The sequence below is a fragment of the Archocentrus centrarchus genome, chromosome 1, assembly GCF_007364275.1.
Source record: "Archocentrus centrarchus isolate MPI-CPG fArcCen1 chromosome 1, fArcCen1, whole genome shotgun sequence".
Classification (NCBI taxonomy): domain Eukaryota; kingdom Metazoa; phylum Chordata; class Actinopteri; order Cichliformes; family Cichlidae; genus Archocentrus; species Archocentrus centrarchus.
The window spans coordinates 22,783,119-22,810,246 of record NC_044346.1 but is presented as its reverse complement, the minus strand read 5'-3'; the positions used below and the strand labels follow the sequence as shown (position 1 = coordinate 22,810,246).

The 27,128-nt window shown below is 40.8% G+C and overlaps 2 protein-coding genes across 5 annotated transcripts in view; one reads left to right on the top strand and one right to left on the bottom strand.

Moving 5' to 3' along the window:
• Positions 1-102: 102 nt before the first annotated feature.
• ecpas (Ecm29 proteasome adaptor and scaffold) lies at positions 103-17,775 on the bottom strand. Its single transcript, XM_030729104.1, has 49 exons — positions 17,754-17,775; positions 16,921-17,051; positions 16,534-16,650; positions 16,119-16,237; positions 15,812-15,961; positions 15,520-15,697; positions 14,529-14,668; positions 14,207-14,285; positions 13,989-14,108; positions 13,690-13,775; positions 13,526-13,601; positions 13,369-13,418; positions 13,202-13,268; positions 12,930-13,052; positions 12,728-12,831; positions 12,415-12,538; positions 12,244-12,324; positions 11,891-12,107; positions 11,434-11,525; positions 11,113-11,247; positions 10,852-11,023; positions 10,481-10,653; positions 10,246-10,347; positions 9,939-10,062; positions 9,432-9,577; positions 9,109-9,163; positions 8,884-8,998; positions 8,069-8,137; positions 7,777-7,894; positions 7,524-7,691; positions 6,210-6,289; positions 5,893-5,998; positions 5,601-5,648; positions 5,390-5,508; positions 4,803-4,953; positions 4,649-4,714; positions 4,423-4,512; positions 4,204-4,270; positions 4,011-4,102; positions 3,833-3,899; positions 3,496-3,693; positions 3,100-3,311; positions 2,958-3,001; positions 2,683-2,875; positions 2,423-2,576; positions 1,637-1,742; positions 1,431-1,519; positions 1,274-1,345; positions 103-954 (listed from the first exon to the last, which is right to left on the bottom strand). Exons 1-49 carry the CDS (start codon positions 17,773-17,775, stop codon positions 815-817), a joined length of 5,547 nt encoding a protein of 1,848 aa, XP_030584964.1. The 3' UTR covers positions 103-814.
• A 2,965-nt stretch (positions 17,776-20,740) lies between these two features.
• kdm4c (lysine (K)-specific demethylase 4C) overlaps positions 20,741-27,128 on the top strand; it is a 37,664-nt gene continuing 31,276 nt past the window's right edge. For all 4 annotated transcript variants that reach the window (XM_030728000.1, XM_030728009.1, XM_030728017.1 and 1 more), the window contains exons 1-5: positions 20,741-20,864; positions 23,287-23,453; positions 23,612-23,787; positions 24,520-24,634; positions 26,879-27,072. In XM_030728000.1, the coding sequence (XP_030583860.1) occupies positions 23,310-23,453; positions 23,612-23,787; positions 24,520-24,634; positions 26,879-27,072 (629 nt within the window). In that variant the 5' untranslated portion in view covers positions 20,741-20,864; positions 23,287-23,309. The remainder of the gene's footprint in view (positions 20,865-23,286; positions 23,454-23,611; positions 23,788-24,519; positions 24,635-26,878; positions 27,073-27,128) is intronic.

Genomic DNA, 27,128 nt, shown 5'->3' with positions numbered 1-27,128 from the left:
TTATTTCCTGTTGCTTTCCACTGGGGCTTAAAGTACTTGTATGTGTAGTTTAAATGTACAACTTATTGCATATTAAGTAAAAAAAAAAAAAAAAGCCACTGGTCCAAATCAAGGGAATTTTATTTATTTGGGGACAAATTCAAACAACTATAGCATCTTTGAAGTTAACAGCAGGTTTTTCTTCTCTCCAAGACTTAACAAAATAGCCTTACATCTTTTTACTCACTTATCAGGCAAATAACGCCTTAATTTTTTTTTTAGGTCACAGCAGTTCTCCAATAATCCCATCCTTTCACCACTACTCAGCAGCGATGGGGTGTCCACACCCCTGAAATCACCCCTCTGTTGGCTAAAGTGTGCTGCCTGCTGTAGTTTCCAATTTTAGACAAGCCCCCAACAGTGGTAAAACTCCCCAAATTGAGGCTAAAAGAATAGCGTCCACAAACCCAACACACTGGTTTATATAGCATTTGTTATCAGCTCACTGTCCATTTAAACGTACCAAATAAATCTCAGCACGTTATGATGACGGCCTCGCCCTTCAACGCATCGCTGAGTGCAGATGTAGAGCAAGTTTTGTTAGTCTCTTCAAGCTTTGCCAGCCACAGATATGAATCAGTCTGCATAAATTGGGGAGGGGAGTCTTGCACAAGCCAGCACCACAGCTCACAGGTAATATGGATACTTAATGTAATGACAGAAATTGTGAATCTCCAAGTATCAAAGAGGTCGGAGATGTGCATTAATGTATGGTTGGTGTTGCTGATAAAGGAGGAAAAATGAGATGTCGATGCTGTATTTTCTTGCTGTGCGCTCAAGGTTGGCTTTGGATGTGTCTGCGCAGCTCCTGGGCTTTATCCCGCAGGTCAGGTCTGCTGTCGGACTGCAGCGTCGACAGGGAACGCTGCAGCTGCTCCCGGCTCTTCACAGACACACAATCCCACTGTTCACTCTCTGTTATCAGGACATGCACAAAGATATCAGTAACATAGTCATGGATAATGTGTGCGTGTAAAGCACAAATATACATGTATTCACCAACACGCTATGAAATAAAACTAACTATTGTATTTCAATTCAAGAGGGGTTCAAAAGGAAAAAAAAAAGGAAGGGTAGGAACAAGATGAGGAAAACGGAGTTGTTTTTTGTGTCTCTGTGTCGTTCCTAAGTGTACGTTTATAGTGGTTGTTCAACTCTGAATCTTAATTCAGAGCAAACATCACTACTGTAAACCTTTATGATCAAATGGAGATGCTAGAAGAAGAATATTTACCTCCAGTTCTCTTAACGATCAGATCCACAACTGATAAGGCCTCCGTCCTCACAGAGGAGTAACTCTTATTTTCTGGATAGAAAAGCAGCACAGTTGGGGATGAAATGCGTACATATTAACTATTGAGCAAAGTACTCCGAGACAGTGACGGGCTTACCTAAAGGGTATGTGAGAGCAGCACAGGTCTCTGTGAGGATCTGTGACAATGAATTCAGGTCCTCATTACCCTTCTCTAGCAGCAGTAACCTGCAAGGAAAAACAGCTCAATAACCTTTAACAAATCAGTTGAACCCCTCTGAGTGAATCACAAAGAATTCATTACAATCAACATGTTACAAAGGCTGTCCTTTATTTGCTCCTTACCCCTGGAAGTATGCCTTCATAGAATGTAGAACAGCCAGCTGCACTTTCCAAGTGCTCAGTTTGAGCTTCTCGCACATTAGGCTGCACACCTCCATCTGGAAACGTGCTATAGATGCACACAATGTTGAGAACATTACTTGATAATCGTTCTAAGAGCCCATCCTGCGGTGAGCACAGATGAATTTGGTGATAGTTCTGCCTGAGAACTTAACATTCAAGCAACAAGTAGAAGTTTAAAACACATCTAAAAAAGGAGACAAACGGGAACCAAGATGGGCTTTCTGACAAACCACCAACATTTAACTACCAAATACTTCTCCCACTTTCACGTATGCACAGCAGCACCTTTTCCTGACATTACCTGACAGAAATGTATGTGAGACTGCAACTGCATCCTAACCTCGTTCTCCTGAAACTGTCCAGAGCCCGTGTGATAACCGATTTATACTGTCTACAGGTTAAATATGCAAAATGCACACTAGCTCTGAATGCAAATTTTAAAAGCCCATTTATATTTCATCACTGGCTCCACCATCAATACTGAGTGCTGACAAAGCTTTTCAGTGCAGCTTCAAAGGAATACGTCTGGTCTGCCACACAAGCAGCAACTGGAACAGAGTCGAGCAGAGGTTGTTCAACTTGAACTTGAAATGACTTCCTAACTTACACCTTTGTGCATAACGTGTGAATGAGAATGTTAATTAGTGTCCGAGAAAAGGCCGCACCCAAATATTTGGATATTTGTTCACTGGGTCAGTATTTCTCAGTATCTGAGAATAAACTTACTCTGAGTCTCGGGCTTTGTGGGCCAACTCTTTCCCAGAGTCTCAAAAGCACAAATAAGAGCTTCGGTCTGCAGCGCTTTCTCCTTCACATCTTTATCATCATCATCATCTTCCTCCAGTGACCTTGGGGATGCAGCACCACTCTCTGGACTGCTCTGTTATGAAATTAGGAAGATGGGTTGAGTGCCATTAAAAGACTTTTGAAAATACGGCATTCATATTTTCATATTCATATTTGAGAGGCAACAGGCAGGTTTTAACCTTCTTGATTAGAGGGAAAAGGATCCCTGCCATGTTGGTGAAATGGTCCTCCTGGCTGCTGTGGAGTACGTCTCCAGCACAACGCAGAGCAGCCATTTTGTACACAAGACTCTCCTTGCGGCATTCCTTCATCACAACCTCCAACACCTCAGAGATGGTTGGTTGGCCGCTGCAAGGCTTCTGTAGCTCCGCGCTGAAAAGGAAGGCGTAGAAAGAAATGTCATGCTGCACTTTCCAGAAAACCCAAAAGGAAAAGGCTGTGAAAGACCTTCTACCTGCATTTAGACACTACAGATCCAATGGCTTTCAAAAGCTCCTCCTAGAACAAACAGAAATATAATGGTATGAAATTAAATCTTCTTTTTTTTTTTTTATAACATGTTTTTGGGGTGGGGAACGGGGCTTCAGTTATATTACCTTGCCAGCCCATGTGCGTCCAGACAGACCCTGCATTAAAGCTGTCAGCACCAAGCCAAGGTGTGGTGCCACCAGTGAGCCTGTCTGTTCTTTGGCAACAGTTGCCATAGCAGCTGCACCCTGAGCCTTCATCTTCCAGGACTGGGACTGCAGCGCTTTCTGTGTGATGGCGATCAGCTCGGTCATATAGAGTCTGATGCCTCCAAAGCTTCCTGATTAAAAAAAGTTTAAAGAATTTGGAACAGAAATAAATCTTTATGCTATAAGACAGTAATAACATATTTAAAAAACTTGCTGATTCCACCTTGTCAAATATAAGGATTTTGTCCCACATATTGTAAGTATATTGCAGCAGATTAATCAGTAATGCATCATTGCTGTGTTGGTTCTCCTCACCTGGAACGTTCTCCTGCCACACTTCACTCCACAGTGTGGCATCATGGCTCTCTCCTTTCTCCTCATCGGGACCTGGTGCCTGATGCATTCCCAGGAAGGCCAGTGGCAGGGCCACTCCCGCATGGCCTTTCAGCACATCTGGACTGTAGTGGCTGATGGCATGTACTGTCAGTGCACACGATGACTTGTACACAGGCTCTGGGAGACAGAGAGAGAGAAAACAAAGAGCAGAGGGACTTAAGTTAACTCTGAAAGTTAGCATTTAGTTTAGATGACAAACTATTTTAAATCTAGGGTTGGGCTGGAAGAAATACAGGAATATTTTACACGTTCTCACCCTCTTTCTCCAAGTACCAGGTGTTGAGTTTCAGTAGTAGTTTTTCTACACTGCTGTCTTTTGCTGTCTGAAGGGGGAAAACAAATGCCCTTATGATTCCTGAAGACGTTAACAAACCATTTTTTTTCATGGTGATGGATTTACTGCTAGAAGATTATTGATCACAATTGCTGCTCACCCTGACTAGGTGTCCCAAAGCAAAGGCATAAGCCTTCTGTACTACAGTGCTTCTGTCATGGATGCCATTTAGCAGGGCAATCATCAGTTTACCTGGAGATACAAAAAATATATATATCATTATGATTATTATCCCACTTGCACCATGCGGGGACAAAAAAACTAAATAGAACAGATTCAAACATATGATGTACCTGAGTGTGGGGTCAGATCCTGGGGACACTGCACTGTGAGGGAAACAATTACACTAGCACAGCCACCCTGTAAAGAGAGTCAAAGATTAGCAGGCTGACTTGGCACACCTTGGTTAAAAAAAAACAAAAAAACCCAAAACAATTAGAAAGGAAAGAGCCACAAGGTAAATGGAAAGACTGGTATGACAATACAAAGAAAGCTAAAGAACGGTGTTTTACCTTGGTGCCCAAACCTACTCCACTCTTAAGCAGCTCACAGAGTCTAGGAACCAGTTCTCCCAGAACAGCAACATCCAGGTGCTGCAGACACTGAACACAAAGATGGCAACACATCCTTATGAAATAGATGTCATATGCTTTTATAACACTTTATAAAAATAATACCCTTTTTTGTGACACAAACACCTAATAAGTAATAAATAAATTAGTAATTTTTTTTTTTTACCATGTTAACAGTCTCCATCATTGGAGAGGACTTGGCAGCACTCAGCCTGGCAGCATCCATGGCACTCTAGACAGAGAGTAATAACTCATGACAATGTGAACCTTTTAAAAAACTTATAGGGTTCAGTTTGGATACAGATGAGCACTTTGATTACCTTTTCCTGCTCTGTGGCACGGAGACTGAGGTAGTTGAGGACCTGAGGCTCCAGGGTGCTGAGAGCCTCCAAAAGAGCTGGGATTAACCGGGAAGCATGGGGCTTTAGTCTGGCACCGGCAGTCTTACTGATCTTTACCAGAGTCTGGATACTAGTGGGGGAAAAGGAGAGTTTTGCGAGAGCAGGGCAGACAATTATACAGCAAAAAATTCCAACCTGGTAATGTAATAACCGAATAATGAACAAGAGTCAACATCATGTCATGTTAGACAGCTGCAAAGATAAATTTATGTTGGTTTAGTGATTTTTATGAGTAAGAGGTTTAATGAGCAAGAAAAAAGAAAAACAAACTAGTAGCTAACCACTAATACTGACCTATAACCTATGTGTAATCTTTGCAGGATCTTATATTGGTATGCTGCAAGCTGCTTAATTTCTGGTTTAATTCAAACATAAGCTATGAAAAGTGTTATGCAATAAATCTCTTACTACTAAAATATTTTGCTTTTAACTAGAATTAAAGCATAAGCTGCTTCAAGAGTAACTACCACAGAAGAAAAATACTAAGTTGCAGAAGGAGATCATACCTGAGAGAGCGAACCTCTGCAACATTGCTAACGATTCCTTTTTCCAGCAGGGTAGGCAAAATCACTGCCACAGTTTTCTGGGCTCCAGAGCCTGTAGACTCGCACATACGAGTGCACACCTGGACAGAGAGAGACTGTGCTTTAGAACAAGTACTTACGACAAGCACACAAACATATACACAAAGGCCAGAGTTGTGGGAAACAGCTTTACCTTACTGAGTGTTTTCAGTGTTAGGTCTGCAGCCTTCCTCACAGACTCCTAAAACAAACAAAACAAAACAAAAAAAGTCCAACTCATACTAAAAAATCTTGGGGATAACACCTGGTTGTAACAAATGTATAGTGATTCTACTATAAAAACTCAACTGCATGTAATCTACGTTTGTTTTGTTTTTTAAATACGTCTTTGTTAATGTGTCAGAGTAACAGTCACAGTAAACCAAGTCAAACTTTTATGCCATGTGAATGAAAGCAGCACTGAGTTCTGATCATTTCCTTCCTACCTTGATGTCATCAAGGACTCTAAACAGGGTCTCCCACATTTCTGCAAGGTGATCAATAAGGTCATCGGCCTGACGGCCTCGAATCAGGTCATTTAAGGCCAGGCAGCTGAAAGAAAAATCTATTTTTTACTTTTACATTACAATGTAAGCCTTTAGCTCAAACTGTTATTCTAAATAAACGGCAGACATATTATCAGAGTATTCGTTTAATTAACATATCTGTACTAACTGAAGTAGCCTCTCACAAAGTGAATGATCAGACCAGATAATTTTATTATTAATCATTTTTAATTTAAGTGTGCATACTGTTACTGTACCTGGACTCTCTCACTCTCCAGGTGTTATTGGTCAAATTAGAAATTACATCCTGCAGGATCTCCTTAAGATACTTGTCCACCTGGAATGAATCACAACCAGCAAACATACACACACTTACTTCTAATGATGATGTGCGCTATATTGCCAGAAGTATTCGCTCATCTGCCTTCATACGGATATGAATTTCAGTTACATCCCATTCTTAGTCCACAGGGTTTAATATAATATCAGTCCACACTTTGCAGCTTTAACAGCTTCAACTCTTCTGGGAAGGCTTTCCACAAGGTTTAGAAGTCTATTTATGGGAAATTTTGACCATTCGTCCAGAAGTCCATTTGTGAGGTCAGACACTGAAGTTGAATTGAGTAGGCCTGGCTCACAGTCTCTGCTCTGTTGGGCCATCATTGGACTATCCCCAAACTGTTCCCACAAAGTCCAAAATGTCTTGGTATGCTGAAGCATTAAGAGTTCCTTTCACTGGAACAAAGGGGCCGAGCCCAACTCCTGAAAAACAACCCCACACCATAACCCCCCCCCTCACCAAACTTTACACTTGGCACAATACAGTCAGACAAGTACCGTTCTCCTGGCAACCATAAACCCAGCCACCCATCAAATTGCCAGATAGAGATGTGTGATTCTTCACAGCAGAGAACACGTCCACTGCTCTAGAGTCCTGTGGCGGTGTGCTTTGCACCACTGCATTCGACACTTTGCACTTGGTGATGTAAGGCTTGGATGCAGCTGCTCAGCCATGGAAACCCATTCCATGAAGCTCTCTATACACTGTTCTTGAGCTAATCTGAAGGCCACATGAAGTTTGGAGGTCTGTAGCAATTGACTCTGCAGAAAGACCTCTGCACACTACGTGCCCCAGCATCCACTGACCTCACTCTGTCATTTTATGTGGTCTACCACTTTGCAGCTGAGTCACTGTCATTCCCAATCGCTCCCACTTTGTTATAATATCACTAACTGCTGACTGGAATATTTAGTAGTGAGGAAATTTCATGACTGGATTTGTTGCACAGGTGGTGTCCTATCACGGTACCACGCTAGAATTCACTGAGCTCCTGAGAGCGACTCACTCTTTCAGAAATGTTTGTAGAAGCAGTCTGCATGCCTAGGTGCTTAGTTTTATACACCTGTTGCCATGGAAGTGATTGGAACATCTGAATTCAATGATTTGGATAGGTGAGTGAATATTCATGGCAATATACCGTATATAATTTTTTAAAATTTATGTCTACAGCCATTTATTTCGACATGCACATGTTTTTTATGGATGCATATGTACAAGAATCAGCTCTTACCAGGGTCTTATCAGTGACCAAGGCATCCCAGATGCTCGTCATGGCCTGGCGAATGCTCAGGTTGGGATCAAACTGGTAGCGGTACAGACGAGGAATTATCTGGGGCAGGAATGGAGCCAGCTGTTCTCCGGCCTTAGCTGCAATAATGTGGAAACCAAAAGCTGCTCCCTGAAAGGAGGATAGGTATAGTCAGGTGGAAGCGGCATGGATTTCATGGATGTAAAACAAAAAGTGGTGAATACAAACACGATACCTTGCGCGAGTTCCACATGGCATGATGATTGGCTAGGTTCATAAATTTGTACACAAGATCTGGTTGGTTCAGGTCACTGGCCAATGAACAGAGCTCCTTGTATGTGGACAAACCATGACTGCCAGGAACCATGAACATATATTATGTATAGCAGTAGGACAAGAAGGGTAATGCATGCAAACTAAGCACAAAAATATATTCACAGAATTAAAGAAAAAAAAATTCTAATATATTAAATTACACTTTCACTAAAATAAGAACACAAAAGGCCAGTAGAGATGACACGTCTTACCCCTCAGGTGTTTTCCCCAAACCTTCTCCTTGGAACACCTCTGTATCCCCTGAGACTGCATGTTTCACTCTGTTTGCAAAAAAATAATGATTTAACAATTAGCTGCATACAATTATCATGATGGATTAACATGGGCTTAAATCACAAATCAATTTCCATTAAATTTTTCCTGACAAGCCACTTGAGACCAACATATCTGCCCGGCTCTAACACAACTTCAAGCAGACATTGAAAGACAGCAATACCAACATCCTGCTTTTGCTGTATTTTCAAAAGTACAGTGAAGTGGCACAATTTGACAACAGCTCGATACATGTGTTCATCCAAACCATGATGCCGATCATTAGTCCTCCTGTGGTGCTTATTGGACCACTTAATTTATTTTCTTTTTTCCCCTTTTTTTTTATTATTTTACAAATCCACTGCTTTATGAGGCCAGCTGAGTCAGTCAGCTCTGTGGAATGGATACATTCAGAGGTTTTGAGCCAAGAAACTGAAAAGTATCTTCATAAGTCCAAAACATTCAATTTTCATTTCTTCTCTCTTTTTTGTTTTTTAAATTCTGTCTCATTTAATTTCCTTTTCCTTTACTCCAGAGCTGCAGTATAAAGAACAACTGTGTTTTTAGAATAACATGTTTTAGCTTATGGCTTTCAACAGGGTGTGTGGAGGACCCCGGCCAACATGTGCTATGATCTAACAATACATTTGTTCTAAAATACCAAACATGTTTCTGGAGTTTTGAACTCTTCAGACTTTTTCCCTCTTCCATGCACAAGCTTGAAGTTTGTGACTCAACTCAACCATGCACTCACCTTTTACCAGTCATGAGCGTTTCTACAAGGGTGGACACCAGTTCCTGCTGGTCACCCTCTCCCCCCATCTCATAGACTAGACCAAGACCTTTAGATGCCACATCCTGACTCAGCTCTACGTGAGAGAAAAAGAGTGAAGAAGTGCACCGGTACATTTGACGAGCACAAGCTGGTCTAAGTAATGAGCGGATCAAACAGTCCAGTTAGATTGGACTCTAATCTTACCGTCAGGGTCTGAGAGAACAGAGATAAATGCCCCCTGAATCTCTTTCAAATGTGACTGTAAGAGTAAAGGAAGGGGAAAAAAATTATAGGCATTTACAATGATTTGGCATATAACATATGAGCATACAGAAATGTGCACTGAAGAAATTTGCACACTAATATTTTTCCTAAAAAGCTACATTTTCTCAGTTAAACATTTGATATTTTTTCTGTGTTCTATTCTGAATAAAATACAGGCTTGTGAGATTTGCAAATCATTGTGTTTTCATTTATATCTTACACAGCATCCCAACTTTTCCAGAATTGGGGTTATAAATACACACCGTAATTTCCTTGTGCTGATTGAGTTTCTTAACAAGGGAGAGCAGCCAGATGCAGGCTGCCTGCCTGACGTGGGGGTTTTGGCTGGTTATATACTTGGTCAGGATGGCGTTGAGGACCCAAGGAACCACATCATTGTTTTTTACATCTGACAGCAATGAAAGAAAGTGGAAAATAAAATGACTATTTTTAATTTTGTAGAGGAAGCGTTCAACTTGACTGGACTGTTGTGTGTGAATGTATGCTCAGAATAATCAAAATAATATTTTTAATGTTGATCCTGATCACTTCAGAGCTACTAGACAGAAAGGATCACCATGCATTTCACTGCTGGCACACAGCTAAACATGGTCTGACAAATTATTTAAAAAAGCAGTGTGGGCAGTTAGCCTGACATTATAGTGGAGAACCAAATATTTGTATGTACTTCAGTTAGTTCAGCTTTGTTTCTGGGGTGCAGAAAAACTAAAAGCAGAACACAAACCGGGACTACATTTTTAATCACGTACTCTGTGGTGGAGTGTAATGGTCCTCAGTGCAGGTCCATGGGTCTCTGGCAGCTCCAGAACTGGTCCCTATTGCAGCACTTGTTATGGCCTCTCCTACTGTGAATTGCAGCTCCACCTGCTTGGCCTTGGAAAGATTAACCAGCAAGAAAGTGACTCCTGATGTCAGCAATAGGTTCATATGCATGCTTATCTAAATCACACAATGTCAAGTCAAAAAACACCAAAAAAAAAACTTAAGCTTCTAATTATATCTGTTCATTTCAACCTAGTCTTTTAAAAAGGTACTGCCCATCAGTATGTTTCATACCTCTACAGAATCCATAAGTCCCTGCAGTAGCTTCTTCTGATGAGGGAAGTCTTCATCTCCCACTGGCAGGTAACCCAAGGTCACGATGGCTCGTTCTTTCATCTGGAACAAATACACGAAAAAAGACACAAACATGATAATCAAGATAAAAAAAGGAGGCAAGAAGGAGGCGTCAGTAACGATCACTGAATAGAGTCTCTCAGCAGCAATTTCTTCGACTAAATGTCTAGGTTACCTTTGTACTCTCCTTGCCAGAGGGGATGCGGGCCAGCAGGTTTTCTACAACAGAGAGTTTAGTCAAGCCCTCACCCTCTGCAGGGATCAGCAGGAGGCCATTACGCCCAATTTCCCCCAGAGCTGTACAGGCTGCTATGGCCAGCATTGCACTGCTGTTATCCAGGAAGGAACCTTGATGAAGATGAACAGAAATGGGTCAAACAGTTTAAAACAGCCAACTAAAAACAAGGAGATCAAAAAAAAAAACATATAACTATCATAATCTAGGCAAATAAATACAACTTAACATCAATTTATGGTAGGCCAACAGTTACTAGGTCAATATATGAAGTCTAAAATGAATGAAACTAATGTAAAATAATTACATACCAATTGTCTTTGTGGCCATGGAAGCAAGTTCATCATCTTCCTGGGAAGTGATGTTCATCTGCTGCCCCATGTTTTCTGTAGAATCAATAGCTGTGGCAGCTTTCTTCCTGCTCATGTTCCTTCCCACCATATAGCCAAGAGCCAAGATGGCACCATGCTGAGTTTCAGGGCTCTATGATTCAATAAAGTCAATAAACATTTTTGCAGGCTAAATATGTACATCCATAAAATGAACAGCTGCACAGAGACAAAGTGGCATACATGGTTGTCTTTGGTGATTTTGACGAGGTTCTGCACGGCCTTCTGCAACTCGTTGCCAGTCATAGTGGAAACCACAACAGCATACAGTTGAGCTGCCAGTTCCCTCATGTCCTCCTTGTTTGTGTTCATCAGACTCTGGAGGAAGACATCAGCTATTACAGCCAGCTTTGACAGCAATGATAACTGTAAAACGTACATTAGGCTCATGGTTTTACAATATCACAGCGCAGCTGAGCAGCTGGATTAACTGGTATTTGTCTCACTTGTAAAAGCGTAAATGTCAATATGGGCACTGTCATCCCACATGTTTATGATACTCACTTTAATCCAGTCGATTTTATCAGCAAATCTGGGAGCCAGTTTCTCCGGGCATACAGACACAACTTCCAGTAAACAGTACATAACAGGGATTCCTATTAAGAGATTGTGACATTAAGTACAACTTCCTGACATAGACAAATACCTGGAAAGGCACACGTTGATTGTTAAAGGAACATTTCTTCTAGCAAAACTTATTCACATCAAGTACAAATTCCATTTCACAGTCCTTTATCACAGAGTCAGTCTAAGATAATCTCTGTGTCTAGGATTTTACCTTTCTAGGTATGTTCTTGGCATTTTTTGTCAGTTCAAAAATACTTTTTGTCACTTAAAATACTCACTGCACTGCACTGCACTGCTACAGAGCAATAAAAATATGTTTCCAAAAATCACTTCAGTGCTTAACATGTAATAACAATAAGGACATCCTCCAGAAAAGCAGGCTAACTTCCCTCACCTCCTACAGCAGAAAGCAGCTGCTGCAGAAGATCCATGTAGACATGTACAGGATTTGCTTCAGAACCCTTTGACCCCGAGGGCTGAGGGTCAGAAGAAAGCAGTGTGTGGACATAGCGGCCAATGGCAGGGGCATCATCCTGCATGTCTGACAAGCGTGTGGACATGGACATGGCCCCAGCACTGTGGGCTAAACACATCCTCAGGTAGAGCATGATCTGTGACAACAGGAAAAGGAAATGAGGTGGATTCTGAGACAAGCATTTAGCACAGATGGGAGACAGGATGAATTTGAATAATGGACCAATGTCGGGATTAATAGATGCAGTGAGGTCATAATCAATTCATATTTACCTCGCCAAATGCAGATGGGTTGAAAGGAATTGTGGAAGTTCCCACAATGTACTTAGCTGGAGTCTTGATTCTCTGTGTGGCCTAATAAAAATTTTAAAAAGTACCAAGATTTGAGATTAAAAATTTTTAGCAACAACATCTGAAACTTGGAGAACATGCTCAGAGCCTCACTTTCTCCTGGACATAAGCCACCATGTCAGGAAAGGAGGGCATAGATTTTGGTCCTTCCTTCTCTGATCTCTTGGTATGAAATGTCCTCAGGACCCTCTGGGCCTCCCCAGACACCTCTTCTCTTCTACAACACAGAAAAACAAGACACTTCATCTTTTTCTGCAGGTAAGTACACCTTTGACACATTCTTTTTAGTTTAACCACCACTCTTCTTGTTTAAACTGTCAATTTCATGACCCAGTAAAATGCTGACTGTGTCTTCTTGCCATTTATTTACCACCATGTAGAAGATTCCACTGTTTTTCAAACTTACGGGTCTCCAGCTGCCAGCAGCAGTAGGTATCTTGATGGCACATGATCAGGAGCAAAGACCGTGCTGGCAAACTTCATGGCGACCTGGCGAACCTGCACCTCCGGCTGTTGCAAAAAGACAAAAAAAATAACAGTACTCGATTTGATTTTTTATAACTAAACCAACCAAAATGAATGTTTATTGTACCCATTCTGTCTCTCACCTTTCCAATGTATGCGGCCACCAGTGCCTCCATTAGGTTGAGCAGCGCTCCTTGGAGGTTAGCATAAGCTCCAACCATCATAGACAAAGCCTCCTGAATGGCAAGACGGACATCAGGTTCCTCCTGAAGAGGAATTTTAGAAATATCAATACCAGATGCACAAGAATAAAACTTAAGGCAAAAATGATATGTCAACTGTGATTACTAATACTGTGTAATACCTTAGTTTTCAGTGCAAGCAACGAGATTTCTCCCACACATCTTTCACCTACCTTACACATGGACTCAAAGAACTGCTGCACAAGCGCAATATCCTTTGTGAAGAGCTGTGGCATACGGCTAGAACAGAGATTACAAATATTTTATGCTTTGTACTACATATTTTTAAAATACCATGCAAAACTGGCAATGTTTTTTTTAAGTTATTATTTCCTTATACCTTGACAGCTTTCCAACAGCAGAGTAAGCAACACATAGTAACTTAGGATCCTGCAAAGACAGTAAGTATAAAGTCTTCAGTAAGTATAAATCAATCTTAACTGTACAAAACTGTATGAAGTTCACATTATATATTTCTGGTGCCATTTGCAGTTTACCTCCTTGTATTCGTTGATGAGCTTGGTAAGACCATTAAGCAACATTAGTCCCAAAGGCTTATTAGTGTCAGGGCATCTGATCAAAAATCAGGCGTAGAAAAAATATTTTAATTACACATTTATGAAGACAGATCTATCTGTAGGGATAGAAAGACAAAACTTACACCATGCAGATGTGATGGACAAACTGTAAGGTGAGAGACAGCAGTTTGTTGTTTGTGTTGGCCCCAAACAGACCATCGTACACAACCTAAAGAGGACAGCAAACTATTGAGAAAAAAAACTGCAAAACTTACTCGAAAGGTGTTGCACAGTAGTATCACAAAAATATCTATATGTCTGAGTTATATGGATGAACTAAAACAAACTTAGTACAGGAAGCATTTACTGCAACAAGAATTGCTGTAACCCATCGTGTAAACGGAGAATATGAAAATGTACCCAGAAGCCCCACAGATCGTACCTGGATATTAGCTGGAAAGCACTCTGCAGCCAGACGCGAGCGTAGAAGATGTGGCAGGATCTTCAGCTTAACTCTTGTGCTTACTGGCTCATGTTTCAACTCTTGCTTCACACTGCCCCCCTATAGGAAACACATAATGGTATTTTACATTTCTACATGTAGAGAAAATCCTTACATGCACAGGTTATGTTTTAAAAAAAAAAAAAGAGTTTACAAACCTTTGTTTTAAGAGGAACATCCCCCAAATACACTTTGAACATCTTGTTGATAATTAGAGGATTGTTCCAGTCAATGATGCTGCAATATAAGAAAATAAGTGCATTACAAATGATATATATTCTGATATCTGCAGATCCAGCTCCTCAGCCTGATATACTTTGAAAAAGTTGATTTTTTTTTTTTTTTAAAACAAAGTAAGCATCAGAGGTGTACCTAATGAACTGTTAAGTTGTATGAATTACCAGGCAAAAAGAGCACTTCAGAATGGATGACTTAGTGATGCAGATACAAACAAAAGCTAAATCAAGCTTCACTGCCTACCTTTGTTTGCTCTTCAGCTCCAGATCAGCTGCAGTGGCCACACTGTGTCTAGTGTCGCTTGACGCCACCACCAGGTGCACCACCGTTTCCACTTCTGGGACTTGCTTTGCCTCAATGAACTTCACTATGCCCAGCTTACACTGTTAAAACCAAGTACACAACAAGGAACCATTTACTCATAGTAAACATAACACATTGTACTTCTTCTTCCACATTTATATTCCAAAATGACACATTACAGAGGAGCTATGAGATACATTTTAAATTGTAATGAATAAATTATACTTAACGGTCAAACTATGGATTAAGCTTATAATTTACAATCCTCTGAAGCTGTTTTAATAGGCCAGTGCTTTTTTTTTTCATTCAGATAAATAACATAGAAATAATCATCTGCCTCTTCAGTGATTCTTCAGGCCTGTGGATGGACTGTTTTGACCTGCAGCTGGTAGTTCTTGTCATGTGTATCTGTGATCTCAGCATAATGGCACGTGAACAAGTGCGCCTGCTGCAGATTCTGGTTAGAGTGAACTCCAGTTTGCACCGGCTCTCCAGAGGAGAAGAGGGACTATCTTTGCCGACTGCAGCTCACAATGGTACAGTTGGACTCCAGTCAAATGGGAGAAAACACACCAGTGAGGCAGGCAAATGATACAGGAATGCCACTACAGCGACCTGACTAGCAAGCCAGCCAAAAACAGAAGACAAGAATGGTCTACGTTAGCTGGTAAACAACTGAACTTTCACAATAAGGGCGAGGGGGGTTGTCTACCAAATCAACTGGGGATCAAGGTATTTTCTCAAAAAAAAAAAAAAAGACAAAAAAAAAGTTTAAATGCAAAAACATGTCACCACATATATGTGGATGGGCATAAATATACCTGGCTGACATCCCAAAACAGTCAGTGTGTGGGAAATCCTGACCATATTATCTGCCCAAACAGACATAGACATACAGCCAGTACTCATCCTCCCAGTTCAGTTTTTATACCTGCTCCAGCTGCTCAGCGTTCCACTGGGCTTCTCCAATCACCCTCTTGGCAGCATACACACTCATCCCTGGGGGAGGCTGTGGGAGACCCTGACTACTTCCACCCACTGTCCCATCTCCAGAAGCACTCTGGGAGGAGGAGGGAGCAGGACGAGTTGGAGATTCATTCAGCACAAACCTAAGAGAAGAACGCTACAGGTCAAAATTTGTGTTGAAAAACTTCAAGAGCAGCTAATTTCACTGGCAGTTGGTCATTCTGCAATGCTTACTCATTTAATCATTAGGAACTCACCCATAAGGCATCAGCAAAACATCTAACATAAACTCCAGCAGCAGGTGCACTGTCTTTGGCCGCTCAGTTAGGTTAAATAGAGAAGCATTCTTGGTGGAGTCAGTAGGATACTTTATATGGTAAAGAGTAGGGATCAGTAGGTGCATCAGGCTAACAGACAAAATAGAGCATGGAGAGGAGGAAAAATAATAATTAAAAAAACAATAAGGTGAGGTCAAATACACAGTAATAAGCTGACATCTCTGTATAGCTTAACACAAGTCACTCAAGCATATCTAAAATGTATGTGTGGATGCGTCCCCCTCACCTGTCTTGCTGTGGCTGTGGCTTTCCTTCCATGGCAGTGAGAAGGGTAGGGGCAAGCTCACACTGTTTTATGACCTCCAGACGAGGGTAGCCCATTTTAATGTAGATGATGGTGAAATTCTGCACATGAAAGTGATGATGCTTTCAATTAACAGCCCAATTTTTAAAATGCCAAGTCAACCTAAGTCGATCACTAACATGATTAAATGACCATGTCAACTTCAAAGCAATCATGTATATTATATGGCATTTAAAAAAACAAAACAAAATAAAGACAAAAACACTGATATGACTAATGCTAGGTTGTTACTGTCTGATATTTGGGTGTGATTCCTCACATTGGCAAAAGATCACACCCATAAGGCAAACATCGTATCCTCCACCATAAGGCAGACATCATAATATGAGATTCTTACCGTAACGAAAGAGGCAGCTGCAGGGTCTTGGTACTGCACCAGCAAAGTTTCTACGGGCAGCTGAATCTTCGGTCGGCTTTTTATCCTCTTGTTCAGGTGGACCAACAACTCCATTACCTAGCAGAAGATGCACAGTTTACACATTTTATAGTGTAGTTACATGAAACAGACACATAAACAACGATGAGGGGGAAAATAAATTCCTTTCAAGAATTTCTGCATCAAGAAGAAGTGAGTCTGTATCAATGTTATACCTTTAAATTGCTTTTTCTAGACTGATATTTGAGGTGATGATACTGCAGTTTATAAACACTTCTCAAAGTCTAGCCGTTACAACACAGTCATAATAATCTCTTTAGTAACAGAGACGGCCAACACCCTTCTTACTTTCTTTCGCACCCCTTCCTGAACGCTGGAGAGCTTGAGGAGAACAGGGGGCAGGAACTTGGAGATAATGTCCTGTAGCTGTTCATCTGTCTCTGCATGGCCCAGGCGAAGGAACACACGTTCCAGTTGATCTGTCAAAAACACATAACACCCTGATTAACTCATTTTCTGGGCGGTATTTGTCACACCGACACCATTCATTATTAATTTTAAAATATCTTTCTATAATAAGGTGTCTCCAACGCAGACAGTGCGCCCTTCAGTTTAATACAGAGGGAGAGCAACATGCAAGCTTAAAACGGTCTCGCAGGCTTGTTGCTCCGGTTCGGCTGATCCGTTCGTCCCGTCAGCTGCTGTGTTGGTGCAACCATCACCCAACCCTGCTTTGCTTCTCCTGGCATGGCTCACCAGCCAACCAACCAGCTAGCTACAACAACTGCCAAGACTATCCACGCATTTGATCCTTTCTCTATTATACAAATAGCTTTTCACTTCAAGTGACATCCTGCACATCACATCCTCAATGTCCCAAATATTCTAGATATAACTCTACACTTTCAAAGTTTGATAAATGGATATATATTAATAGCCTGCGTGATGGTTTCATTTTGACCATGACTGGGCAAACGGCCTCCTGACGGTAGCATTCTAGTTAGCTTAGTAGCTAACTATCGCTCCTGCCCCTGGTTTTTAACTAAAAGACGCTTTAGCGTTACACCAAAAACATCCCGACTGTTAGGACGGATAAGGCATGTTCCTAGATGCGTTTTTGGAAACCACGAGCGCGACATTTGACAAGATATTAATCGCCAATAACCCAAAAAGAAACTTACTGAGTTCATCCTGGGCAGCCATGTTTGCAGAAAGTCATCAGCGACCCTCCCAGTTCAGACAGTGTTACTGCATTCACCGGTGCCACTCCTAAGCTGCTGCTTCATTACCCAGACATCACAAATGATTACATAAAACACCACAAGTCACAATTATGTTTTGTACATATAAATTATGCACTACAGAGTCCATTTCTGCATGCTTACAACTGATATGTACCGCTCTTCACGACAAGTGGATAGATAGATAGATAGAATCGTTTTAAAACTATGCATTGACACATATGGTTATCTGCAATATTTTCATGTCTATATTAATATGAGACTTACATGTATTATTCAAGCTATATGTGTATAAATTTCCCAGCTTTGATTGATTAGATTTATTATGCATATGGACAGGTAGCACCTGAATCTTCTTCTTTTGGATGCTCCCTTTAGGGGTCAACACAGCAGATCATCTGCCACCATCTCACCCTACCCCTAGCATCCTCTTCTGTCACCTCCAGTGCCACCTCATTTCTTTTTGTCAGTGCTACCTTCTCCACACCATACATAATTGCAGTTCTCCCTACCATTTTGTAAATCTTTCCTTTCACTCTTGCTGCTATCCTTCTGTCACAACTCACCCCAATACTCCCACTCCACCCTATCTGGACTCTCTTTGTCACTTCTTGTATGCACTATGCACCACTTTAGATGGTTGACCCCAGGTATTTAAACTTATCCATCTGCATTATCTCTGCTCCTTGCAGCTTAACCTTTCCACCTGTCTCCCTCTCATTCAACCACGTGCTCAGTCTTGCTTCTGCTAACTTAAATTCATCTTCTCTCCAAAGCATACCTTGGCTCTCTTCAACCTGTTCCTACAGATCACAATGTCATCTGCAAACATCAAAGTCCATGGAGACTCAGGGGTGTATAAACACACAGGGAGTGAAAATAGGTGAGTGAAGAAGGGCACGTTGGAGAGTCATTCATGGGAAGCCCCTAGCAGCCTAGGCCTATTGCAGCGTAACTAAGGGAGGGTTCAGGGTCACCTGATCCAGCCCTAACTATAAGCTTGATCAAAAAGGAAAGTTTTAAGCCTAATCTTAAAAGTAGAGAGGGTGTCTGTCTCTCAAATCCAAACTGGGAGCTGATTCCACAAAAGAGGCATCTGAAAGCTGAAGACTCTGCCTCCCATTCTACATTTAAATACCCTAGGAACTTCAAGTAAGCCAGCAGTCTGTAAAGAAAATGCTCTGATGGGGTAACTACAGGGTGACTATTAGGTCTTCAATATAAGATGGTGCCTGACTATTCAGTACGTGATGTGAAGGATTTTAAATGTGACTCTGGATTTAACAGGGACCCAATGAAGTAAAGCCAGAATGGGAGAAATAGGCTCTCTCTTTCTAGTCCCTGTCAGTACTGCAACATTTTGGATCAACTAAAGGATTTTCAGGGAATTCTTAGGACAACCTGATACTAATGAATCATAATAGTCCAGCCTAGAAGTAAAAACACACAAACTAGCAGTCCTCATACATGTCCTACACCATCCTCACATGCTTCTTGGCCACTCCTGGCTTTCTCATTCAGTATCACAGTTCCTCTCCTGGTACTCTATCATTTACTATCTCTAGATCCACAAAGGCACAATGCAGCTCCTTCTGACCCTCTCTGTACTTCTCCATTAACATGCTCAAAGCAAATATCACATATGCAGTGCTCTTCCTTGGCATGAAGTCCTACTGCAACATCAATTCTCTTAACCTAGCTTCAACAACTCTTTCCCACATCTCATGGTATGACTCATCAGTTTTAGCCCTCTTAAGTTAATACAGCTCTACCCTTTTTGAATATTGGTACCAATGCACTTCTTCTCCATTCTTCAGGCATCCTCTTACTCTCCAACATTGTGTTAAACAATCTGGTTAAAAAGTCCACTGCCATCTCTCCTAGACATCTCCATACCTCCACAGGTATGTCATCTGGAATCATCCTCTTCCTACTTGCCTTCACTTCCTCCTTACTAATCCTCTGCAATTCCCGATTTGCTAACTTTCCTCCATTCGTCTGCCTCTCTTCTCATTTTCTTCACTTATCAGTTCCTCAAAGTACTCCTTCCATCTTCTTGGCACCCTCTCTTCACTTATTATTAGTACATTTCCATCTCTATCCTTAATTACTAACCTGTTACACATCCTTTCCAGGTAAAAATCTCTGTCTAGCCAGTTGATACAAATCATCTTCTCCTTCCTTAGTGTCCAGCCTCACATATAACTCACTATAAGCCTTGCCTTTGCCACTGACTTAGTACTCCTGTCAACTTTTTTCATCTCCCTGACTTTCCCCCTTTTTCTTTGCCAACTACTTTAGTCTCCAGTTTTCTTTCCGTTGTTCAGAGGATACACTAAAAACCTTTAAACAATTATACACAAATTAATACTTCAATGTAACTGATTCAGTGCTCACTCATTATGACTTAACAGGACACTGAAATAAAACAGTCCCACAATATGATTAATGGGACGTTGTAGAGCTTTAAATTTGAGAAAGAAAATCAAATAATAATAATCTTCTTCTGATAATCTGAAGTATTAAGAGACTTCACAATCTCACAACCCAAAAGTTGTTCTCATCAGACCTACAAAAGATTTAGCAATGTTAAGCTACTATTAAACAAATCCTTTGGGGATTTAAGGTTTTGTTTTAGTCCTTGATATTATTGAAGCAGATCCGTTTGGCTCTTTTAGTCAGTAAACTGCACAGTAAACTCCACGGATTTTTTACATTTATTTATATCTTTAAAAACTTTCACTTTTGGATCTTTTGTTCAGCTAAAGAAGTGACAAAATATTAGTCCAGCACTTTTGACGCGATTAATGATGGAAATGCATGTACGCTTTCTATCAACATATCTGTCAGCGTTTCAGTTTGTCGAGTCGCCAGCCAATTCGCAGATCTCACAGCGCCTGGATAGGTCACGGCACCACGGCTGTGCCTGTAGAGGCGGTGTGGAGCGCAGCCGTGCTTCACGGCACGAATCACCAGCAGCTGTCATGTGAATCAGCTGTGCGAACAAGGAAGGGGATAAACAACAACACGACCCCGTCTTTCTAAATCAAGGTAAAAATAATAAATATCCTGTATACCTTAGTGCGAACAACGTGCGATATACCGGCGAAAACTATGCACAGGAAGCTAGGTTTGCGCTAGTTTATGTGGAAGCGGGGTGCATTTTCGTGACTCCTGTGCAGAATTAGCCGAGCTATCAACAGCTAAGCGTTAGCACTGCCACAACCATAAGTTGGCACACTCTCATGCTACTGGTCATCTCACGCTGTATGCTTTGTCTTTGTTTGTTGGTCTGTTGCTAAACTAGTAAAAAAATAACATTATAGAAGTGCTATATGAAATACTTTGCACTACACAAAGTGGTGAAAGGGGTAGCTATAGGCCTGTGTGAAGCCACCTTGCGAGGGGCATTTAAATCCCATTGACTCGTGCAGTAAGAAGTTAGCTAACGTGATAGGTGGCTTAACTGAATAGTTAGAAATGCTCAACTCTCTCTAACTGTTAACACCAAATACTGTAGAGCCGTAAAGCCCCACGGACACGCATTAAATTAAGTCGGTAGGCTCACCGGGTGCCCACTATCTAAATATAAGTGAGCTAGTCAGCGGAGCTAGCAAGCTGCGCTGTTTGTTCAGCCATTATTTGGCATCCTAACAAAACGTAGGCTAGTTGGCTAGTTAGCTTGTTGACAGACAACAAAGATCAGCAAAGCCACAGGCATTCACGCAGTATTAGCTACGCGTAAGTGCAATTCTGCTTAATGGAGGTATTTATTTATTCCAATGAACATTATGCCAGACAGAGGTTATCCACGTTTTTGAAAGGATTGCTCTAACCTTTGGACAAAGGACAAAGGATGTAAACACATTATGTTTAAGCAGTTTTGTTTGTTTGTTTCCCCCCTCCCCCCCTAAAAAAACTAGTTCCAGCTTGTGATTGCCCATTGCATAATCAGGTCGCAAGTCACTAATTGGGTCGCATATAATGTAGATTGCAGTGAAGTAGCCTTATAAAAAAACTATGAGGTCCACAAACACAACAGCTTCACCCGTTCATCCTTTGTCTGTATACACAGGAAACTCAGAGTTGGGAGTGGGATGGGTGGATGGGACAAAAATCTGAAAAGGGTTGTTGGCATGAGCAAGGATCAATAGATCACATCCACACTTGTCGACTCTGTACCGCCATCTAGTGGCGAACCTGCCAGTTACACAGAAGTCAGTTGCCCCGTGGCGTGTAGCTGCTGGACCTGCTGAACCTGGTTAAAACAGTGAAAAGTGCGCAAATGAAAATAATTATGTTAGACATTGTACAAAAATCAAAAGAAGAAAAAGGCAGGTACTTGTGGATGTGGAAGATGGTTTCAAATGCAATAAAAATTCAAATAAACTCAAATGATATATTATTTAAATACTGTGGAAAGTTGTTATTTTTATGTTACAGTGTCACGATTCTTTGCTGGATTAAAGTTAAGTAAAAGTATGTATAAATGTAGAAAATATAAACAGAAAACCAAAAGTACTACAGTACTCACTGCGTATAAATGGCACCTGTGAGTCATATCATTATATTATTTTTGCTCATGCATTAATATAACATCATTTGGTTCTTGTAACAGATGAAGCTGGATGCCTGTGGAATAAAGTAGAACTCTCACACTCAAGTAAATAAATACCCCAGTTTTGTCATTTGGTGCAAAATTTAAGTAGGTTGCTTGGTTACATTGCACCATTGATGCCACCTTTCTTATTCTACCCATAAACAGAAACCATCAGTTATTGAGCCAGGCACTTTTGTCAGGTAAATATGATCAGGAAGAATGAAAAACAAAACAAGCTTTCAGTCAACTTCAACTCTTTCCACAATGAGGAAAACATGCAGCGCTCTACATGTGTCAAGACGGTTACAGGCATGTGCCAAAGGTGTGTCGCAGTCTTTCTCACAAGAGCAAAACATCATCGAGTAGACACAGCTGTACATTGATAGACAACTTCTGGGTAAAACACCAGAAGGCTGGTTTATATGCAGTGCAAGCAGCGACATAGTTAAGAAGATTTGTAACATTCTGGGTGACTGCAGCTTGCTGTAATCAAAAAGGACGAGCAAGAGGAGAACATGCTTAGGGAAGAGACAGCACAAAACACCAGTTAACTTTGACCTTGCATTACACGCCACTTGGCTGGCCACTGGTGTGTTACTTTATATTCAGTGATTCAGCTAAACAGTAGCTCAGTAGCCCCTATTAAAAGAGGGTGCTCGGGGGGGGAGCTACCCCCTCTGTCATCTTGGTTGCTTCACTCCTGATGTTCACCCAAAGTAACTGACAATAGTCAGCGTTTTCACTAACCACAGACAGCATATGGGTAATATATCTTGACACATACAGATACTTTTATGTAAATTTTAAAATTCCTACAAAATTGAAGATGATATTGGAACATTGTCAATATTTGATGCTTTTCTTTCTCCCCAGGTTATAGCTGGTAAAGTGGCAGGATGGCGGGGGCAGAGGTGCATACCCCTGCAAACCCCACCTGCAAGATTATGACCTTCAGGCCCACTATGGAAGAGTTCAAGGACTTCAACAAGTACTTGGTTTATATGGAGTCTCAGGGTGCACATCGGGCAGGCCTGGCTAAGGTAAAAAGTGATTTGAATTGTGCCTTGGACAATTTTTTTTAACCATCATATAATTAGTTTGCCTGCGTGAGTGTACATTTGAATGAGTGTTGCAATGGCTGATGATGCATTATTATACGCATTATTATTTATTTGTTTCTTCTTTCTTTGTCCTTCAGGTAATTCCTCCTAAAGGCTGGAAGCCCCGTCGTACCTATGATGACATAGATGATTTGGTGATCGATGCGCCAATTCAGCAGATGGTGGCCGGCCAATCAGGGCTCTTCATTCAGTACAACATCCAGAAGAAGCCTCTGACAGTGCAGGAGTTCAGACGATTAGCCAACAGTGACATGTGAGTTTTAACAAATTGGTTTGTGTGCTTTGTTGATTCTAATAACGAGGAGGGAAAGTTCTTAAATTCATGTAAATGTTACACTCTGGTGTTGCCAGAGCAAGAATCCAGTTATGATTTTCTTTATGGGTTTACGAGTATTTACAAAACTTTATAAAAGGCTTGTCTCAGTAATAAAGAGAAACTAACCACCAGCAGCAATATGTGTATTTTTAATAGAAAACATTGTATTATAAGATAATAAAGAGAGGACATGCTTTATTTATTTATTCCAAAAGTTGCAAAGTTGCTGGGCTACAGCAGCAACAGCATTAAACATGACCTAAAACAATATTTTGTTTTACAGAATAGCTAAAAAAAATGGAGCTCAAGTAAACAAAGATTAAACTAAATAAATATGAATTAAATAAAGGAGCTCAGTATGTAAAAGGCTAAATAAATACCATAAAAAAGTGATGTAAAAAGCTCAGTATAAAACAAAACCAGCTCAGTAAATAAAAATATTAAAAAAAAAAAAAAAAAAAACGCAAGCAGAGTTTAATAAAAAGGGTTAAAAAAAAAAAAAAAAAGACAAGCACAGCAAATATCAGATGGCAATAAAATGACCAGAGTGTAAAGTGTAGTGCAGAGTTGAAATAAATAATTTTGGTGAGAGCAGACCATAGCAAAGTACTTGTACAAATTCAGGGATTGTTGTCTAATGTTAAATTAAATTTCTTTCTTCTTTCACAGGTACTGTACACCTCGCTACCTGAATTATGAAGACCTAGAGAGGAAATATTGGAAGAACCTCACTTTTGTCTCGCCCATATATGGTGCTGATGTCAGTGGCAGCCTCTACGATGAGGTAAATGCATAGCATGCTATAGGCAACCTTTCTAGTTTAGCTTTCTCTTATTACATTACTGGTTCCATTTTTGCAGTTGGTTTTGTCTTTCATAAAATAATAATTTGAATGACTTTGCACACATTTATTTCACTTGGAGCTTGCCAGTTAGCTTTAGGTTGGTATTTTGCATTGGCTCAAACCCTAACACCATCTTAAACCATTAAATATGGGAACAATGAGATGAAATAGGCTGGAAACAAGAGAGACTGTAGTTAGGTCCATAGATTTTTGGACAGTGATACAACTTTTGTAATTTTGCTCTTCATACTGTGGATTTTAAATCAAACAGTCAAGATGTGATTGAATTGCAGACTTTCAGCTTTAAATCAAGAGGTTCACCAAATGTATCGTATTAACGGTTTAGGAATTACAGACATTTTATACATAGTCCCCATTTTCAGAGGCTCAAGGTAATTGGACAGTTGACTGACAAGCATTTCCATGGCTAGGTGAAGCCTGTTCCTTTATTTCATGGCAAATGAAGTGAGTAAAATATTTGGAGTTGATTCCAAGTGTTGAACTTTCACTGGAAGTGTCAGTATGTGGTTCACAGATGTTTTGATGCAAGTGAAAGAGCCCATCTTTAGACTGAAAACCCCAAATAAACCAGAGACAGGAAAAAACTTTGCGTCCAGATCAACAATCTGATACATTCTTAAAAATAATGAATGCGCTGCCCAGCTCAGCAGCACCAAAAGGGCTGGAAAACTATGGTTGAGGAAAAACAACTTCACAACACTTGTCAAGAACACCATCGAGGGACGCCTGGGTGGCTTAGTGGTGAAGCCGGCGACCACATACATATGCCGCGTTGCGGTGTGGGCGGTGCAGGTTCGAGTCCCGGCCCATTGCCAATTTGCCTGCGTGTCTTCCCCTGTATCTTTCCCCCATTTCCTGTCTCTCTCCACTGCTGAAAAAAGCCGCTGTGGCCAAAAATGCAAAAAATAAAAAACACCATCAAGGAGGTCAGTGTGTCATTCTCAGAGTCTACAATCAAGAGCTGCCTTCATGAATGGAAATACAGAGGATTTATAACAAGGTGAAAACTACACTCAAGAACAAGAAGCCCAGATTCAACTTTTCCAGAAAACCTCTAAAATAGCCTGCACAATCCTGGAAAAAATTCTTTGGACACATGAGAAGATTAACTTGTTCCAGAATGATGGGAAGAGAAGTGTATGGAAGAGAGAAATGACCCATGATCTGAAGGCTACCACATTAGCTGACAAATAAACAGTGTTACGGCATGTATGGCTACCAGTGAAACCAGGTCACTAGTATTTATTGATCGTGTGACTGCTGATAGAAGGAGCAGGATGAATTGTGAAGTGTACAGGTCCGTGCTCTGTGCTCAGATTCAGCAAACCTAATCCGACAGCGCTTCACAGTGCAAATGGAAAATGACCCAAAGCAAACGCAGTGCAAAGAAATGGGATGTTATTCAATCCCCAAGACAGTCACCTGATCCCAATGCAATAGAGCAGTTTTTCAGTTATTAAATACACAACTGAATGCAGAAATACTCACAAGCAAGCTGCAACTGAAGTTGGTTGCAGTAAAGGCCTGGCACAGCAAGTGCAGCATTTTGTCATGTCCATGGGTTCTAGACTTAGGAAGTCATTGACTGCAAAAGCTTTTTGGTCAAGTGCTAAAAAAATTGAAAAAGAATTTTTTTTCTTTCCCTCAATTACTTTTGAGCCTCTAAACAGTTATTGCAATTAATTTTGTTAAGTTAGAGCTGAAAGTCTGCACTTTAATCAGATCATGATGATTTGATTTAAACTTCATTGTGTTAGTGTACAAAGGCAAAATTACAAAAAAATGTCACGGTCCATAACCTGTATATCAATATTATAACATTTCTGCAAACAATACACCAGAATAATTAAAATAATCATAAAAAATGTATACATGGGGACTTAAATAGTCATAAAGTCCTAGTTTTACACTGCATAGTTGACTCACGGTAAAATCAGTAAATTGTACCGTTTCTGTTCATATAGAGTAGTTGGAAGCCTGAGTAACATTTCTTCTTTCCTGGCTTGAACAACTGAAGGTCAAAACATGTCGAGCAACACCTTAGAGGCACGGCGTGCTTGTCTTTTTATAGAGCTGAACTAATCGTGATTGGTATTGCAGTTGACAATGGTATTTTAAATCCAATCTGTAACCCAGGTCTAAACCCTATTTCTCATTTCCTAGGATGTGGACGAGTGGAATATTGCCCACCTGAACTCCATCCTGGATGTTATTGAGGAGGACTGTGGTGTGTCCATACAGGGTGTCAACACTCCATATCTATACTTTGGTATGTGGAAGACCACCTTCTCCTGGCACACTGAGGATATGGACCTTTATAGCATCAACTACCTTCATTTTGGAGAGCCCAAATCTTGGTGAGTGTGGGACAGTGTTTTGGGTAGGGATGGACATGACTTTTGAATATTCTAGT